At 41.5% G+C, this 17,326-nt stretch overlaps 1 protein-coding gene across 1 annotated transcript in view; it reads right to left on the minus strand.

Annotated features, from left to right (window-relative positions):
* Window positions 1-193: 193 nt before the first annotated feature.
* The window catches only part of aldh6a1 (aldehyde dehydrogenase 6 family, member A1), a 67,954-nt gene continuing 50,821 nt past the window's right edge, over window positions 194-17,326 (minus strand). Inside the window, exons 8-12 of the mRNA XM_076272330.1 lie at window positions 10,465-10,654; window positions 7,477-7,658; window positions 4,155-4,334; window positions 3,709-3,807; window positions 194-943 (exon numbers count right to left, since the gene is read on the minus strand). Of these exons, the coding sequence (XP_076128445.1) occupies window positions 839-943; window positions 3,709-3,807; window positions 4,155-4,334; window positions 7,477-7,658; window positions 10,465-10,654 (756 nt within the window). The 3' untranslated portion in view covers window positions 194-838. The remainder of the gene's footprint in view (window positions 944-3,708; window positions 3,808-4,154; window positions 4,335-7,476; window positions 7,659-10,464; window positions 10,655-17,326) is intronic.

Genomic DNA, 17,326 nt, shown 5'->3' on the forward strand with positions numbered 1-17,326 from the left:
TGTAGGTTTTCAGGCGAGAGACAACCTAAATATAAATCACAGATATGAAAAATGTCAGACTGTAGTCCCTGATGCATCAGCCGCATTTAGCACATAATTTCCTCACATATGTCTGCAGTTCTGAAAGCTCCCCAGACACAACTGTTGACTTTGAATCTTCAGACACTGCGACCACAAAGACAGAACAGAGATCTTCCATCACAAAGGGTTTTATTTTGTGGATCAAAGTCCCACTTGATCATGCATTATTTGCAGCTGGTATCTCAGAAAAAAAATCTTTCTTCTTTCTCACAAAACATTACAATTTTTCTGAACAAACATTCAATCAACAATGTATTCTGAAATCACTCAAACGCATGGGATAATCTACACATTGAAAATGGCTACACATTTAGTGCACTCGTTAACATGCCTACTGCATTACATTAGCTGTAGGTAATGTGTATTCAGTTTCAGTGGTGAGAATATGATGGCTCCGTCAGACTACAGTTTGATATCTGAGTACATCTAGTTACAGTGTGAGCAATTGCAAACAATTATGTGCATACTCCTCAATGTACTGAAGGGGGCACCACTACAACAGACCAGGTGAAGCACTCCAGCAGGTTAAACTGCTCTGATGACAGAAATCGACATGTGGGTGACATGTAGTGTAAAATGACACCTCTCTCAAACACTCCCACAGTGACACACACACACACACACAGACTCACATTCTTACACTTGCATGTCACTCACACTCACACACACACACACACACACACACACACACACCATGTTCTTTGAGTTTTAAGGCATGTCAGTAGTAGCAACGAAGGGGTGCTCTTTACAGCCTACATTAGCGCCCCATTGTTGGCATGGTAACAGCAGGACTCTTGAGCGTGGCGTCCTCTGCTTTCCATTGTGATGTAATAGTCTTGATCTGAGTGTAGAACTGGATGCCCTGTGGAGCAACAATTCCGTTCAGCCATCAGACATTTCATACTACCCACAGACTTGCTTATATATAGCTACACTGTCAAGCATTTTCAATTTTCAATTTCTTTATTAAGGGATAATTTTTTAAGTCATGACACATTACCAATGTCTTGTCTCTGTGCAAGTATTTTAAGAGATCGTACTCTGTTCCCCAAAACCTAAACGTGTAAGTGTTCAGGATGGAGGACTGGGCTGAGGGGCACACGATCAGTTGAGATAACTAAGTAATTGAACAGAAGCTGTTTGCTGGGAATGTTCGATAATTCAAAAGCGTAAAGGGAGCAGGAGTAAAGAAAATAAAACACAACAAAGCTTGAGTTCATAAGCGTTAAGCCTCAGCAGGGGCGTCACTAGACCTTATTCACTGGGGCACGTGCCTTTGTAAAAGTCTCCAGTGCCCCAGTAAAAGTCTAGCGCTGCTCTCGCTGGAAACGGCATTCATGAGCGCATCTCCGTGCGTGCTTTAGTCATGAGTCACTTACCAGCCAATAACAATAAAAAAGGAAAAAAAGAAAGGGGCCATAATAGCCAATCAGAAAATAGCACCTCTGTAGCTGGGTAAGATTGAACGCAACAACCAATGAAAATCGTTCACATGATTCTTCCGAGTGTTTCGTTGTATTGTGGAAACTGCTGGAGCTCATCACATCACTTTGAGCGCAGAATAATTCGTCCCCTTTTTTAATGTTACAACAAATTCACAGCTTGTTTGACAGAAAAAAATGACAAGTTGATCGCTGTTAGAGAATGTTGCCCACATAATTAGCATCTGTTTTTCAATGCTTAGTCATTGTAGCCTAAATTTAGCAACAGTTTACCAGCTTGTGCTCTCTCCCTCACACACACACTCACACCATGCGTAGGCTGCATGCACACATGCGGAGAATTAATAATGATTTACGTATACTGTAGAGAGAGTCCTGTAAAAGTAGCGTATACTGTTTGTGAAGCTGTCCTACTGTAAAACTAAACATAGCCTTCTGATAAACTATTCAGAGATGGACATTAGAAAATTCTTCCTGAACAGAGGCAGGGGGAGAGGAACAGTGAGGAGGATGAGGGAGGTATGATAATTGCCCACATTAACGGTAACATTAACATTTATGTTGGTAGCCAGTGCTGTGATTTGATATATGGTTTAATGGCAACCTTAAATAAGTTTGCTGCATTTGCAAATGTAGCCTATACAGTGTTTTTCAACCACTGTGCCGGGGCACACTAGTGTGCCGTGAGAGATCATCAGGTGTGCCGCAGAAAATTACCCAAATGTCACTCACTGGTCCAGAAAAGCAACTGTTGCATCAAAGAATTTATAACCACATGCTCTAATTGATTGTATGATTGCACTATTTGTGGTATGCAGGCGTTGTACAACGGGGCCCCCATATCCAGTATTCACAGAATCATCACATATCCAGTTCATAATTAAAATAGATATAGTCACCTACAAATGAAACAGAGGGCGCTTGTTTTATTGAGCAGGTCTTGCATAGAAGCCATAATAAGGCCATATTGTGTATTTTTTTAAATTTTAGGCTATGGTATGTTTATTTTTTCTTCACACAGGATGTTAGTGTGCCGTGGGACATTTTAAGTGTCAAAAGTGTGCCGTGGCACAAAAAAGGTTGAAAAACACTGGCCTATAATAATCTACACAGAATCAGAGTCTGATTATAGGCTAAATTTGGAAATTATCACCAAGTCAGTATGAAGGCTTTAGTAGGCTATTTAAGCTACAAAGAACTGCAGTATTGCCAGGATGACTATACCCTTGCATGGGAGGGAAGTATATCTCAATTTTGACAAAAAAATAAGCTTCCCTTGTGTTAGTAAGAAAGCCTATTAAATTCATGCAGTGAGTTTAGGCCTACTTATACCTATGTGTTTCAATGTTGCTGGATAGTGGCTGCTACAACAATTGAGGGAGAGTGCTGGTCCTACAGTATGACAGTGACAATTATGATTTTGAAGCTTGTAGCCTACCCGTAGGCTAGCCATTTATTTCATATTGCGCGCACATTTTTTTTTTTATTATGTAGGCTGGGAGTTGGGGGCCTGTGCCCCAGCAAAGCTCTAGATCTAGAATCGCCCCTGAGCCTCAGGCAGAAGCAGAATCCTCCTTTTTCCCCCCTCATCTCTGAGCTGCCTTTAAGAAACAGATGGCAAGTTTCACAACTGCCTCTACATGAGGTCTGAGATGAGAGGAGAGAGAGGAGGGAAGAGGAAATGGAAAGGAGAACAGAGAAGAGAATCGAGAGACGAGAGGAGATGGAGAAGAGAAGGGAGGAGAAGCGAAATGGACCACCAGTGTGAGATTCTCAGTGCTACCTGACAAATGCTCATTTCCAACTCGGAGTCCTGCCAACAACTCCTTGTTCTAATGGCATATGTCTTGGTTAAAACTTCATCACTGGTAAGATCACTACTGGTCACAATCACTACACAGGGCAGTCACTGAAGGGTTAAATGGTGTACAGGGCTCTCAGCTTCAGAGGGACGCTATTTTCTATATTTCAGAGTGAGGCATTAATGACTTCAATAAGGCCAAGAATGTTTAATCCTTCATCCAAATTAACCAAAATGAACAAATTACCATCCTTGCCACCACTGGTGGATTACCACCTAGGTTTCAACATATCTCAAAGTTGTTTGAGAGCCTTCATTTTATTTTACAAGAGTAGGTGTATGACAGAGACCCGCCAAGGTTCTTCAAGGTTCAAGGGTTCTCACCTGCTTGCCATAGAAGTTGGTGTCTCCACGGAAAGAGCCTCTGGATCCAGTGAAGGAGAACATGGGGAGAGGTACCGGAATAGGAACGTTGACTCCAATCTGCAGAGAGAAAACATGACAATGACAATTCTCCTAGGGCATCACACAAACACACAAACTGACCGCAATTATGAAATGATACTGTGTGTGTGTGTGTGTGTGTGTGTAATAAGCAAAAAAATGTCAAATATACACTAAGGTGTAAATGGTTGTAGTACATTTTCCACATATAAAAATTGAATACAAATATTTTTTTTGGACAGAAATGTTTAAGTTCAGGAAAAAGGTTATATCAAACTAAAGCTTGCCATCACGTCAGTTCAGAGGTTTATGATAAATATACATTTAGTGTGAACATGTCAAGATCTAGGTCCTGACCATATCCCAGAGTGCACTGCAAATCTCACCTGGCCCACATCCACCTCGTTTGTGTACTTCCTGGCGGTGGCACCGTTGGTGGTGAAGATGGCGGTTCCGTTGCCATACGGGTTGTTGTTGACCATGCTGATGGCTTCATCCAAACTGTCAGCCTCCAGGACGACTAGCACTGGTCCAAAGATCTCCTCTGTGTAGCACTTCATGTTGGGCTGTAGGTGGGCCATAGACACAATCACAGATTAATTTGCAATTTGGTAACAAACTGGCAAAGGTAATCTCCGAAGAGACATGTTGACTGACAAGGTAATATTACACCATTTAATACAAATAGTAGGAGGCTGTTGCACAATTGCCGTAAAATAATTTGTGCTTCTCTAGGTCAGGGGAGAGTAAGCTGCAAGGCTGGTTCTCTGTTGACAGGAAGGCTATGGCTGTGGAATGAGCGTGATTCTCCCTATAACCATCAAAACGACTTTGAAGCCGTTATATGCAATAAAGTGACAGAACATTTACAGGAATGATGTATGCCAGTCACAGGATGGCATGATGAGCAAAAAAAATCGGAAATGGAGGAAAAGGGAAAGAAATTCAGTCCTGTGCTTCCTCTTCGAAAAAGACATTTTAAACACATTTCTTTGGAGTTCAGACCTGTGTGGCATTGAGATGGTCTAATGCAGGGATTCCCAAACTGTGGTATTTGTTATTTGTTATCATGTAGGGCTGCTAATTACACATGATGCCTGGAATGCATCAATAGAATGTGTTAACGTTTTTAATGAGTCGGATGGTGGGGGTACGCGAGCCGAGTCAGAATGAAAGTGGTGGTACGCGGGGGAAAAAGTTTGGGAACCGCTGGTCTAATGGATTCCATGTTAATTAGTGTGAGCTGCTGATGCTACAGGAACTAAAATGTCACACCCAGCTACGGTAATTCCTGGAGTTGCTGTAACTTTTCTGTGCATGCCTTAGGGCCATCTTCAGACTGAGACATAGAATGGAAAACCGGTTTCACCTTGGCTTCGTTGAATATTGGGGAGATCCGTGCATGGCAACAAAGTTACTGTGAATCTGAAACACGGTTGCACCCTCCTTCATATGCAATTCTTGGACTTTGAAACCCTTAAGAAACTGGTCAATCTGCACAATGACAGAGCGTGATGCTGAACACAGACTGTGACTCAAACCATCCCTCTTATTACCGCCTCCCTCCACATGTTACGGTACATGTTTGAGTGAGATTCAGGTAGAAGGTTGCTAGAGCCTGTTGTGAGCTGCAAGGCAGCCAATCACCATAACTCACTTAATTATTCATGTGGGTGCCAGACAAGCTTGAAGGGCACTAGATATCTGCTAAAATGGGCCATTTCATTCCCCAGCCTAATTATATGGTTGTAAAATCACATCTGTTTTTGACTGACCAACCAGATAAGTTGCATACTGTTAAAATACTCTGTCCATCCATTGTCATCTTTAATATGATGCTATGCCTGCTAGACCTGCACACATTCTCCATGAAGGCACAAATCTGGATGACGGGAGCCTATTGCTCTGTAAAAGGTCTCCTACAGCATTCCAGCCCAAAGGCTTGGAGGGATTTGGTGCAGAAGAGCTCATGGGCAGGACTGTGAAATTATTTGAAGGTTTACTTGTTTTTTTCTTACATTTTCCAACCCAGACCTCAGAACTCCATTGTGAATAGCCTTGGCTGCTAGTTGGAATGACAACGTACGTGACTAAGATTAGATATAAACCATGAAATTGATAAATGTGGGCGGTGGTAGCGTAGTGGTTAAGGAGCTGGGCTAGCATGCAGTAGCTTGTAAAGTTGTGGGTTCAAGTCCTTGCTTCCACCATTGTGCCTTTGAGCAAGACACTTTAATATAAATAACATATGTACCAGAGGTGGGAGTAAGTCACACATGTACAAGTCACAAGCAAGTCTCAAGTCTTAATCTTCAAGTCTCAAGCAAGTCCAAGTCATTTTTTGTGACAGTCAAGCAAGTCAAGTCATAGCTTGGGTCAAGCAAGTCAAGTCAAGTCATAGCCAAATCATTGAAATTCATGATGATTTACCCATGTTTTCATTTTAAAATAAGCTACAATAGGTTAGTTATGAACTGCTGGAGTTTTATTTGTAACAAACAAATAGACATTGCATTCATTCAAGCTACATCTGAACGGTTTATAGAATAAGATGAAATGTATACGAATAAAAATAAATGTATTACAAGTAGACCTATTATAAAATAGCCTATTATTGTTTCAATATGCCTCAAATATTAGGTAGCCTAGGCTATATCAAATCATGAAAATATATTCAAACAGTTCAAGTTACACCTGTCCTGACCTGTCGCATCTCCAGGGAACCAATAATGTGAACTAATCAATCAATCAAACGCTGCCGACGACATCACTGCCAAACTTTGACAAGCGCGACAGCGCAATGGGTTTTAGGAGGGTTTAGGACCGTCAATGCTATATCATATTATACATAAGCCTAACATGTGAAATAAGCTACTTTTCTATGCTGATTGCTGGCAGTTAGCTAGGCCTACTTACTGTTGTTAGCCTACTACTAGGCTGTAACGTATGGAACAGGGACGTGTTTAAGAGGGAGGGAGAAAGAGAGGCGCTTACTTTAGGTTACATTGTCAACATTTTCGCTATATATAGATTAAGCTTAGACAAGAAAATGTTTCACTTTGCCATTTCACACATTTTAACCTAATATGGCGTTAACTAAAAAGCATAACAGATTCAAAGCCAACTCTTAACATGCCTCAAATTTGACGTTAGGTTTCTAACGTAGTGGTGGTTATGTCGCTATTTTGCACACTTGCAGACTGCTGTTCATTTCTCCTTTGACTTGTCAGATACATCATCTGTGAAGCCAAACATTATTATGTTTTGGTATAAACGTAGAGCCTTCCATATTTGCAAGTTAGCCTACCTCAGTGTGTCTCATTTGATCTGTAACTTGCTGTTGGTCTGTCGCGTCACTTGGTACAATGACAGGTTCGCTCGCGTGACGCATGCAACAGCACCTAAGCAGATTTTCTAAAATCGTAGTTAACTCCTTAATAAAAAAAATAAAAAGTCAAGTCATTTCAAGTCATTTGTCTCAAGTCTAAGTCAATTCTCAAGTCATGAATAGCAAGTCAAAGTCAAGTCGAGTCTTTTATACATGTTGATCAAGCAAGTCTCAAGTCTTTAAAAATGTGACTCGAGTCTGACTCGAGTCAAGTCAAGTAACTCGAGTCCCCCATATCTGATATGTACTGTAAGTCCCATTGGATAGAGGTGTCTGCTAAATTAATAAATGCAAATGTAAAGGAAAATCATGCTGCTTACGGTGACGTTGCCCAGGATGGTGGGGCCCACGAAGTTGCCATTCTCGTAGCCCTTGACGTGCACGTTGCGGCCATCCAGCAGGACCTTGGCGCCCTCGTCCACGCCACTCTGGATCAGGCTGTTGACGCGGTTCTTGGCCTCGGGCGAGATGAGTGGCCCAACGTCGGCACCAGGCTGGTCACCTGAGAACAGGGGCGAGGAAGTGGACATTTGATTGACAGGATAACGACCAGCATCCCAGGCTTTCAGCAGTGCCATTACACGTCCATACAAGTTAGCTGTGGTGGCCACCTCAAAGTCAAAGTCAGTCTGCTTTATTGTCAATTTCTTCACATGTCAAGACATACAAAGAGATCGAAATTACGTTTCCCACTAACCCACGGTGGAGACAAGACATATTTTACCAATTAAGTCCACAGACAAACATAACATTCAAGTAAACAATATAAAAAGTAAATAAGAAGGCACATACAATGAAGAAATAAGAGCAGCAAAATTTGGGTTGAAATTGTGCAATTGTGCATAGACAGTCAATATAATAGTGCAAAAGTCAGGCCAATAAGTGGCTGAGGTAGTTCTGTTTGACCTAAGTATGCAAGTGGCATAGTGGTGCAAGTTATGTAATAGCAGCAGAAGTGTGTTCAGAAGTGTTTTCAGGACAACAGGACAACAACAACAAGTTGCAAAGTGTGCAAGTGTACAAGTGGAGTAGTGCAAGTGGAGTAGTGCAAGGCAGCCATTGTGGGTCCAAAGTCCAGGATGTTATGTAGCTGAGGGTGGAGGGGGGAGAGAGTTCAGCATCCTAACAGCCTGGTGTATGAAGCTGTTGGTGAGTCTGGTGGTGCGGGAGCGCAGGCTTCTGTACCTCTTCCCAGAGGGCAGTAGATCAAACAAATTGTGAGCGGGGTGACTTGCATCACTCACAATTGTGATCGCCTTGCGGGTGAGGTGGGTGGTGTAAATGTCCTTCAGGGAGGGGAGTGAAGCACCAATAATCCTTCCAGATACCTGAAACCCTTGAGCATCACTAAGACTAGAGAACAGGGCTAATCAGCACTACCCGTTTGGCAAGCCCAGTCCTGTGTGTGTGCATGCGTGCGTGTGTGTGTGAGAGTGTAGGATGTGTGAATACTCTGTGATAAGCATTTTAGCCAGTTTTTTTTCTCTCCAGACATTTTATTGTGAAGCACACCCTGTAACCTTCAACTTTATAAGAAACTTACTAGAACCTACTTCACCAACTTATTTTCCACTTTATAAGAAACTTACTGGAGCCTACTTCACCAACTTATTGTCTTTCTTCTTACCCAAAAGGGTAGAACCCTGGCTAATACGGAGGTGCAACAGCACACGGAAAAACACATGAACACGACGGGACTCAATGCACCTCATTTTGTAAAAAGTTGTAGCTACATGTTTGTCTAAATGTCAGCCTCGCAACAGCTTTCTAAAAATACATTACACAATTCTAATCTTCTGCCTTTTTTGACAAATTCCACAAATTGCTCTTCACAGTCCTCTAGCCGTCTGTTTGGTGCAAGTATGAACACAGTTTTTTTTTGTTTGTTTTTTAAAGCACACAGCCCTGGCTCTAAGGTTAAAGAAACATAGTTGCTCGAACAGAGCAATAAAAAATCCCTACTAATCGACAGTGCTTACAAGCACACACCAGGGGTGTAATTTGTTGGGCTGTTAAGCTTAAATATCAACAATTTTTTGCCAAGCAGCAGACTCCAGCTTAAATCACCTATCTGCTAATTGCTGGCACAAATTTGAGTGTGTGTAAGTATGTGTGTGTGAGTACACATTTACCTGCGTTGACATGCAAGTTTAAGAGTGCAAGTACCGTATTTTCCGGACTATAAGTCACATTTTTTTCATCGTTTTTCATCTTTTTTTCTCTCTCGCTCTCTCGGAGGTAGCCTGTCCAGCATTTTCTCTGCTGCCGGCTTGTACCTCCAAATCGCCCAAAATGCTCGATCGCGTTGCATTCTCCACATTTTTAGCTGAATTTTCATGTACCACATCAGCATTTATGTTCAGTGAATCTTTTGTAAATTGCTTTACAATTACCATCGGAACCTGGCCGCCTTCCTCAGCTTGCTGCCATTACTTGCTCTGCTGCCGGCTTGTGCCTCCATATCGCCCAAAATGCCTGATTTCATTGCATTCTCTACTTTTTTAGCTACATTTTCATGTACCACATCAGCATTTATGTTCAGTGAATCTTTTGTAAATTGCTTTACAATTGTTGTCGGGCCCTCCTCCTACTCCTTCAACTTCATTAACATTCCTGGTAGAATTCTCAATCTTTTTGGCCTCTATGTGTCCAGTTACATAGTCACTGTCTGCTCTTGGTCTTGGATTTTGTGAAATAAATTTCTAAATAAATGCAACTTATAGTCCGGTCCGACTTATATATATGTTTTTTTTTCTCTTCATGAGGCATTTTTTGACTGATGCGACTTATACTCCGGAGCGACATATAGTCCGGAAAATACGCTACATATTTACCTGCGTTGACACACAGGTAGGTGAGTGAGTGAGTACACATTTACCTGTGTTGACGCGCAGGTTCTTGAGAGTGTGTGTGTGTGTGTGTGAGTGAGCAAGCACATATTTACCTGCATTGACGCGCAGGTTCTTATGTGTGTGTGTCTGTGTGTGTGAGTGAGCGAGCACACATTTACCTGCATTGACGCGCAGGTTTGTGTGTGTGTGTGTGTGTGTGTGTGCGTGTGTGTGGGGGAGTGAGCGAGCACACATTTACCGGCATTGACGCGCAGATTCGTGTGTGTGTGTGTGTGTGTGTGTGTGTGTGTGAGAGAGCACACATTTACCTGCATTGACGCGCAGATTCGTGTGTGTGTGTGTGTGTGTGTGTGTGTGTGTGTGTGTGTGAGAGAGCACACATTTACCTGCATTGACGCGCAGGTTCGTGTGTGTGTGTGTGTGTGTGTGTGCGTGTGTGAGAGAGCACACATTTACCTGCATTGACGCGCAGGTTCTTGGTGCGTTCCACCAGCTCGGGCAGCCAGTCGCGCGCCTCTCCCACCAGGATGGCGGTGCTGAGGGCCATGCAGCGCTGACCTGCCGCCCCAAACGCCGCACCCACCAGCTGGTTCAGCGTGTTCTCCTTATTGGCGTCCGGCATCACCACGCCGTGGTTCTTGGCTCCCTGTGAAGTCACAGTCAGGTCAGAATAACAATCAGCATCAGTAAAACAACAACAACAACAACATTACACTTGTAGAAATACAACTTTTTTTATGCTAATTTGAGAGAAATAGTGGTAAGCGTAATGAACAACTAGAGTGTGTTTGTGTTTGGTAGGTTTACTGTTGACCCTGAAAACTGAAAGCTATGGCCCAGACTACAGCCCCTCTGCCTACTGCTACTCACTCATGTGGAAACAACACTGGCTTAAAGACAGACACACACACACACACACACACACACACACACACACACACACACACACACACACACACACACACATACTGGTATTTATTACTTAGTGGGGCCACCTGTCAAAAAAGGTGCTATATGGGAACCACTGTTTCCAGAGGTGCTACAGGTCTGAAAAAAATCAGGCTTGTTTGTTTAAAATTATCAAACTGACTGGTCACCTCAAATTAGTGATACACTCGCAAAAAGTTTCCTGACCTGAATTTACAGCCACATTTGGGGACCAGCAAAATAAGCCAAGATATTGTGATGAGTGGGGACCTCATTTACATAAACACGCCTACTATGATAAAAAACAACACACACGGGGACCTCATACATGATGGGGACCAATCTCATTAGCATAAGGATACACACACACACACAGTCAAGATTTTGGGAGAGGTGGGGACAAATCTGAAATTTTAAGCAAATCTATTGATAAGTATATATACTTTTTTGATCCCGTGAGGGAAATTTGGTCTCTGCATTTAACCCAATCAGTGAATTAGTGAAACACAAACAGCACACAGTGAACATACAGTGAGGTGAAGCACACACTAATCCTGGCGCAGTGAGCTGCCTGCTACAATGGCGGCGCTCGGGGAGCAGTGAGGGGTTAGGTGCCTTGCTCAAGGGCACTTCAGCCGCGGCCACGGCTGCCCCAAAGCCTAGAAAGCCTAGAAAAATAGGACAGATCATGGACACCCACTGCAGACCCTCACGATCACTGTGCTTGTGCAGCCACACGTACAATAATGTGCTTGAAATGTTCCTTTTGTGTTTTTTTTCTCATTCTCATCGTATGCAGGTTCAGATGTGTTTGCCAACTCTAGAGCTGCCCCTAAAGTGGCGATATTTATATTTTACTCTGCCATTGTAAATAGCCTACTTCTCGTGGCATGTTCCCCCTGTACACAATAAAAATGCTGTGTCTTCGGGGCGCTGTTGCATGGCTGGTTCTCTCATTAGCATCTCGCTATGGCTGTGCTCTATGGCTATGCTAGGTGAACGATTTAACTTAACGTTAACTTTTACTTCTGCCTTTCATTTACTACGAACTTGAGAATGCAGCGTAATGATCCTCATTATCATCCGATTTCAAAAGTTGTGTAGGTGTGTAGTGCATTTATGTGCATGGTTGTGGGGGAGGGAGAGTGGACGTAAATCCACTAGTTGTTCTCCTCATTGCAATCCTGGCAAACACACAAAATGTCATGACTTGGGACAAACTAAAACTTTGAATCAAATGCTAAGCAAATGTGAACTGGGGCCTGTATCCATTGAAAACATGAGAGACCTGGATTTCATCCCTACGATGATACAAATAGTTCAGGATGGAGTTCCCACTTGACGATACAAAAACACACACACACAGGTATTTATCTCTTTCCATATATAAATATATGCACCATATACATATATGTGTGACAAGCCTCAACTTACCTCCTACTGTAAGAGAGGTGAGAAGTAGACAGATCATAGACACCCATTGCAGACCTCCACCATCATCATTCTTGTGTGGCCACATGTGCTTCATACTTCTTGTATGTGTTATTCATTAAGATTTACTATACTTCATACCCTAAACAGTATTATTTATTATTACCGTTCACCATATCTAGAGATTGGCATGATGTGTATTTTAGTTAGCCTATTAGCTGGTTTGATTTGAGCATCAAACCAGCTAATAGGCTAACTGAAACACACCATGCCAATCTCTAGGTATGGTGAAGGGTATGTGATGTGGGACTATTTTAAATCCATAGGCCAAGGGAACTTTATCAGGATGCATAGTATCCTGGATCCATTAAATAACGCCTTTAAAAATAAAAATCTGCCTGCCTCTATGGGAATTCAATATAGGTTTAAGGGTATGAATACTTATGCACCCTGTATTTTAATGAAGAACATTTATTTATTTACGATACATTATTCATTTACAAAGAAAATTGGTGTCCTTAAAGGTTGGATTTTACCTCATTTTTGTAATTAAGGCATTAAGATCCATTTCCAAAAGATGATTTTTTTATTCCTCTTTTTAGTCAACTTAAGCATGGGGCTGAATACTTTTTCTAGGCACTGTATTTCATGGATCCGGGATACTATGCATCCTGATAAAGTCCCCTTGGCCTTTGGAGTTAAAATAGCCCCACATCACATACCCTTCACCATATCTAGAGATTGGCATGGTGTTATTCAGTTAGCCTGTTAGCTGGTTTGATGCTCATTGAGCTCAATGCAAATTAAACCAGCTAATAGGCTAACTGAAATAAAACCATGCCAATCTCTAGGTATGGTGAAGGGTATGTGATGTGGGGCTATTTTAATTCCAAAGGCCAAGGGAACTTTATCAGGATGCATAGTATCCTGGACCCATGAAATAACTGGCCTTTCAAAAAAAAAATCTGCCTGCCTCTATTGGAATTTAACATTGGGGTGCCAATACTTATGACCCCTGTATTTTAAGGAAGAACATTTATTTATTTGATACATTATTCATTCACAAAGAACATTGGTGTCCTTAAAGGTTGGATATTTCTGAATTTTTTTAACTTATGGCATTAAGATAAATGTCCAAAAGATGATTTTATATTCCCCTTTTTAGTCAACTTTAGCAGAGGTGCAAATAATTCTAGAGGGTACTGTATTGTAAGACAAAAGGGAATAAATTATATGTTATAAACTGTACCCATAGCTAATGTTACTTGGGCTAGCTACATAGTGCTAACAGACGCACAAGCAGGCTCTCATGAGATGCCTAGAATGGCTTCTCTCTGCATTACATTTTCTCTCTACTATTATTCACTCCAAACTAATTACAGGTAATTCAGGAATTACAGTTTTCTTTTGAGGGAAACAATTCGTTTCTACACAAAAAATTTGATAGCCTGCCAGTTTCTGTTTTTTAAAGCTGTGGGCTCTGCTTCTAAGCATCTAACACAGTCTAGTTTCCCTGGGACACGTAAAGATTTAAGAAAAACACTCAAGTGCTTTTCTATTGCTTCCACTTCCTTCGTTTCCCATTTCCTCTTTGGAACAAAGTGAGCTGTCGAGAGAGAGAGAGAAAGAGAGAGATAAACAAAACTTGATTCCAAAAAGTCATATTAAAGGTTCTCTAAGCATGGTAGGGTCACATTACTTCCGATGATGTTTGAAGTAGAGGTTTTGGCAAAATGGCAGCGAGCTTTCTTTTCATTAAACTCTTTGTACACAAACAATCAAGTTTGCTCTAGTTCACGTGTAGAGACCCTGGTGATACTTCAAACAAGGTTTCATGTTGTGTCAAGCCTTCTTAGCGTATTAAAAATAGCGATTTTGATGCGATCATAGAAGGATAGGGCAACGCGTCGACGTAATCGATGACATCGACGCAAAAAATATGTTGACGCAAAATATGAGTGTCGATTCGTCAAGCATAACGTGTGCTGCTAAATATTTTTAATTTTACATCTTCAGTGTTTTCCATACGTTGACTAATCTGTGGCTGGGCACCACAAAATCAAAACCGGCCACCACACATTGATAGAACACATTGTTCTATGTTGTAGGCCTACTATTTTAAAGATTAGATAAGTTCATTTCATTGAGCTGCACTTTTTACTCACACAGCCTTTCCTCGCCCCGCCCGCTCTCTCTCGTAATGAGCCCGCTGCTCCTCTGCATGACCATTTAACAAAATATTCACGATTGTTGAAGGATTGTTGTTGCCACATAGAAGCACTGCATAGAACAGTGGGCTAAATTGCCAATAAATCCGCTTAGCATCGTGACCATGCTGCGCAAATTTGTTCAAAACTACTGCATTAAAAGTTAAAGTAAACTCTAAACTCTGCTAAGGTCTTATCACAACATAGTACATTGAGGAGACTAAACTAAGTTAAGTTACAGTATGCAATCAAGCAGTATCTCAAAGCTAACGTTAGAATACTGTTTGGATGTCAAGTTTAGCATGCTTACTTGCAGCTGCTTGTATTCGTTACTCATGCAGGGCTCATTTTATTGACTCGGAATGTTTGCAAAATCCCGATGTAAAAGGAAAAGTGTTTTCCAAGACTCAAAAGTGCTTGTCCAAAGGAGAAGTAGGTCCTACAAACCGTTATTTGAACTGACTACGTTATGAATTGCATCCACACATCAGCAGCCTTTTAACTGTGTTAATGTTAATTGCAAGGATTCCCACACAAACGTCTTCAAATGACAGGCACTCAATTAGACATACACTACTGAACTTTATTTAATGCTACCTCTGACTAAGAATGCATTACTTTGCACTTTTATAGGCGTAGTCTTATTTTGGAATCTTAAGAGCAATAAACAAATATTGCAATGTTAAAAAATTCATGTTTTTTCATTCAGATATGTAAATAAACATGTATAAGTTGCTATTATAATGAATTAATGGGGAGATAATCGATAATCGAATCAGACTGAAAAAATGAATCGTTAGATTAATCGATGCATCGAAAAAAATAATCGCTAGATTAATTGTTAATGGTCTGCGAAAACGTTTGTCTTCTTTTTATGTCAGTCCGTGGTTCCTTCATAAATTGCGCAGCAAATTATCAGACGAGTGACAGAAGCACTGCGCATAATTTGACCAGCAGTCTTCGCGTCCATAGTTTGTGAAACGTTGCTGCGTCCGAGCAAAGATTCTAGATGCCCAGCGCAACTCCAAAAAGGAGGACAAATGAGCGTCCGGTTTGAGGCTGCGCCGGATGCCAGACAGGGCTTTTAAAATCCATATGTCCAGCCTAAATACGAACGTATGGCCAACCTATCGCTAACTGGCTTACCAACTCTTTCTCCTGCTCATGTAGGCTACCTGCGTATCCCTCAGGCCTCTGCACGAAAACGTCAGCCATATTTGTTCATAGCCTACTGCATTAATACCGTTTGCACACCTTTAACCACACCCGTGAAAAACATCTTCACTCTGCAACCCCTACACTTCCTCCCGTAGCCTCATAGTCACTTATACAATTGCCTTTTAAATACACGAAACCTGATGGAGACATTTCACTCGCTCTATTTCACTCCCATACGCAAATTTAATACCTCCCTTTCGAAAATTCAAGACATCCCAGACAATTTAAGACTTTTTTAGGCCTTAAAAACCGAAAGTTGTATTTAAGACTTTTTAAGACTTTTTAAGGATCCGCGGGAACCCTGGGTTGTATATGTAAGGGATAATGGACGACATGCTGTTTAACTATACAAAGTTAATACACATTCTAGATGATAAACAGCCCGACGCGAAGCGTCAAAAAGGGCGAAGTCCATTATCCTGCTTATTCCACTGTTGCCACTTGCATTGTGTTCATTTACTGTTATAATGGAAAAGTTTTAATCTCTAAAACTATGGTTTGTAGAACTACTTCTTTCCGCCACAAAGCACAAACTGCCGTTACTAGTTCTAAATGGATGGTTGCTATGGCCAAAGGCCAGTCGTTAGTTCCATGTCTCCCGTTGTCAAGCAGGCATATCTTAGCCAACTAAAGGCATCTCAAGCGGTCCTACACACACTTCACTTCAATAAAACAGATAGAATCAAATTCAGGTAGGATAAAACATGAGTTGTGGGGACCAATTGAAAAAGTCCTACACACACAAAGTTGTAGGGACCAACTAAAGGCATCTCAAGCGGTCCTACACACACTTCACTTCAATAAAACAGTTAAAATCAAAGTGAGGTAGGATAAAACATGAGTTGTGGGGACCAATTGAAAAAGTCCTACACACACAAAGTTGTGGGGACCAACTAAAGGCATCTCAAGCGGTCCTACACACACTTCACTTCAATAAAACAGTTAAAATCAAAGTGAGGTAGGATAAAACATCAGTTGTGGGGACCAATTGATAGAATTCAAAAAGCCCTGGCCTACTCTCAGCTTCAATAGGATATATCAGTTGTTGGAATCAAGTGAAAGCAAAGACTACATATATTGTAAGACAAAGGGGAAGAAATTGTATGCTATAAACTGTACCCAAAGGTTACGTTACTTAGGCTGGCTACGTAGTGCTAACAGACACATCATGATTATGCTACCTGAGTGGCACATGTTGGGAGGTCACTGCTAGAAGGCACATTTTCCAGGCTGCAAGTGGCATCCTCACCCTTGATAAGAAGAGAAATACATGTGCACAAAGTGTTAACATGTACCCTATGAATAGACCGTCAGTCATAACAACCTTCTAAACACCTTCACCTTGCACTTAGATTTGTATCTTTTTTTAAAACAGTGCATGTATGCTATAAACTGTACCCATTGCTAATGTTACTTAGGCTAGCAAAGTAGTGCTAACAGACATACAAGCAGCCTCTCTTATGAGATGACAAGAATGGTTACTTTCTGCCTGGCATTTTCTCTCTCCTAGTATGATGCAGTAAAAGTTGCATGTA

Source organism: Alosa pseudoharengus, unplaced genomic scaffold (assembly GCF_046254945.1).
Source record: "Alosa pseudoharengus isolate Yale_2024_CS ecotype anadromous, Long Island Sound unplaced genomic scaffold, YU_APseudo_1.1 YU_APseudo_1.1_scf_7, whole genome shotgun sequence".
Classification (NCBI taxonomy): Eukaryota; Metazoa; Chordata; class Actinopteri; order Clupeiformes; family Clupeidae; genus Alosa; species Alosa pseudoharengus.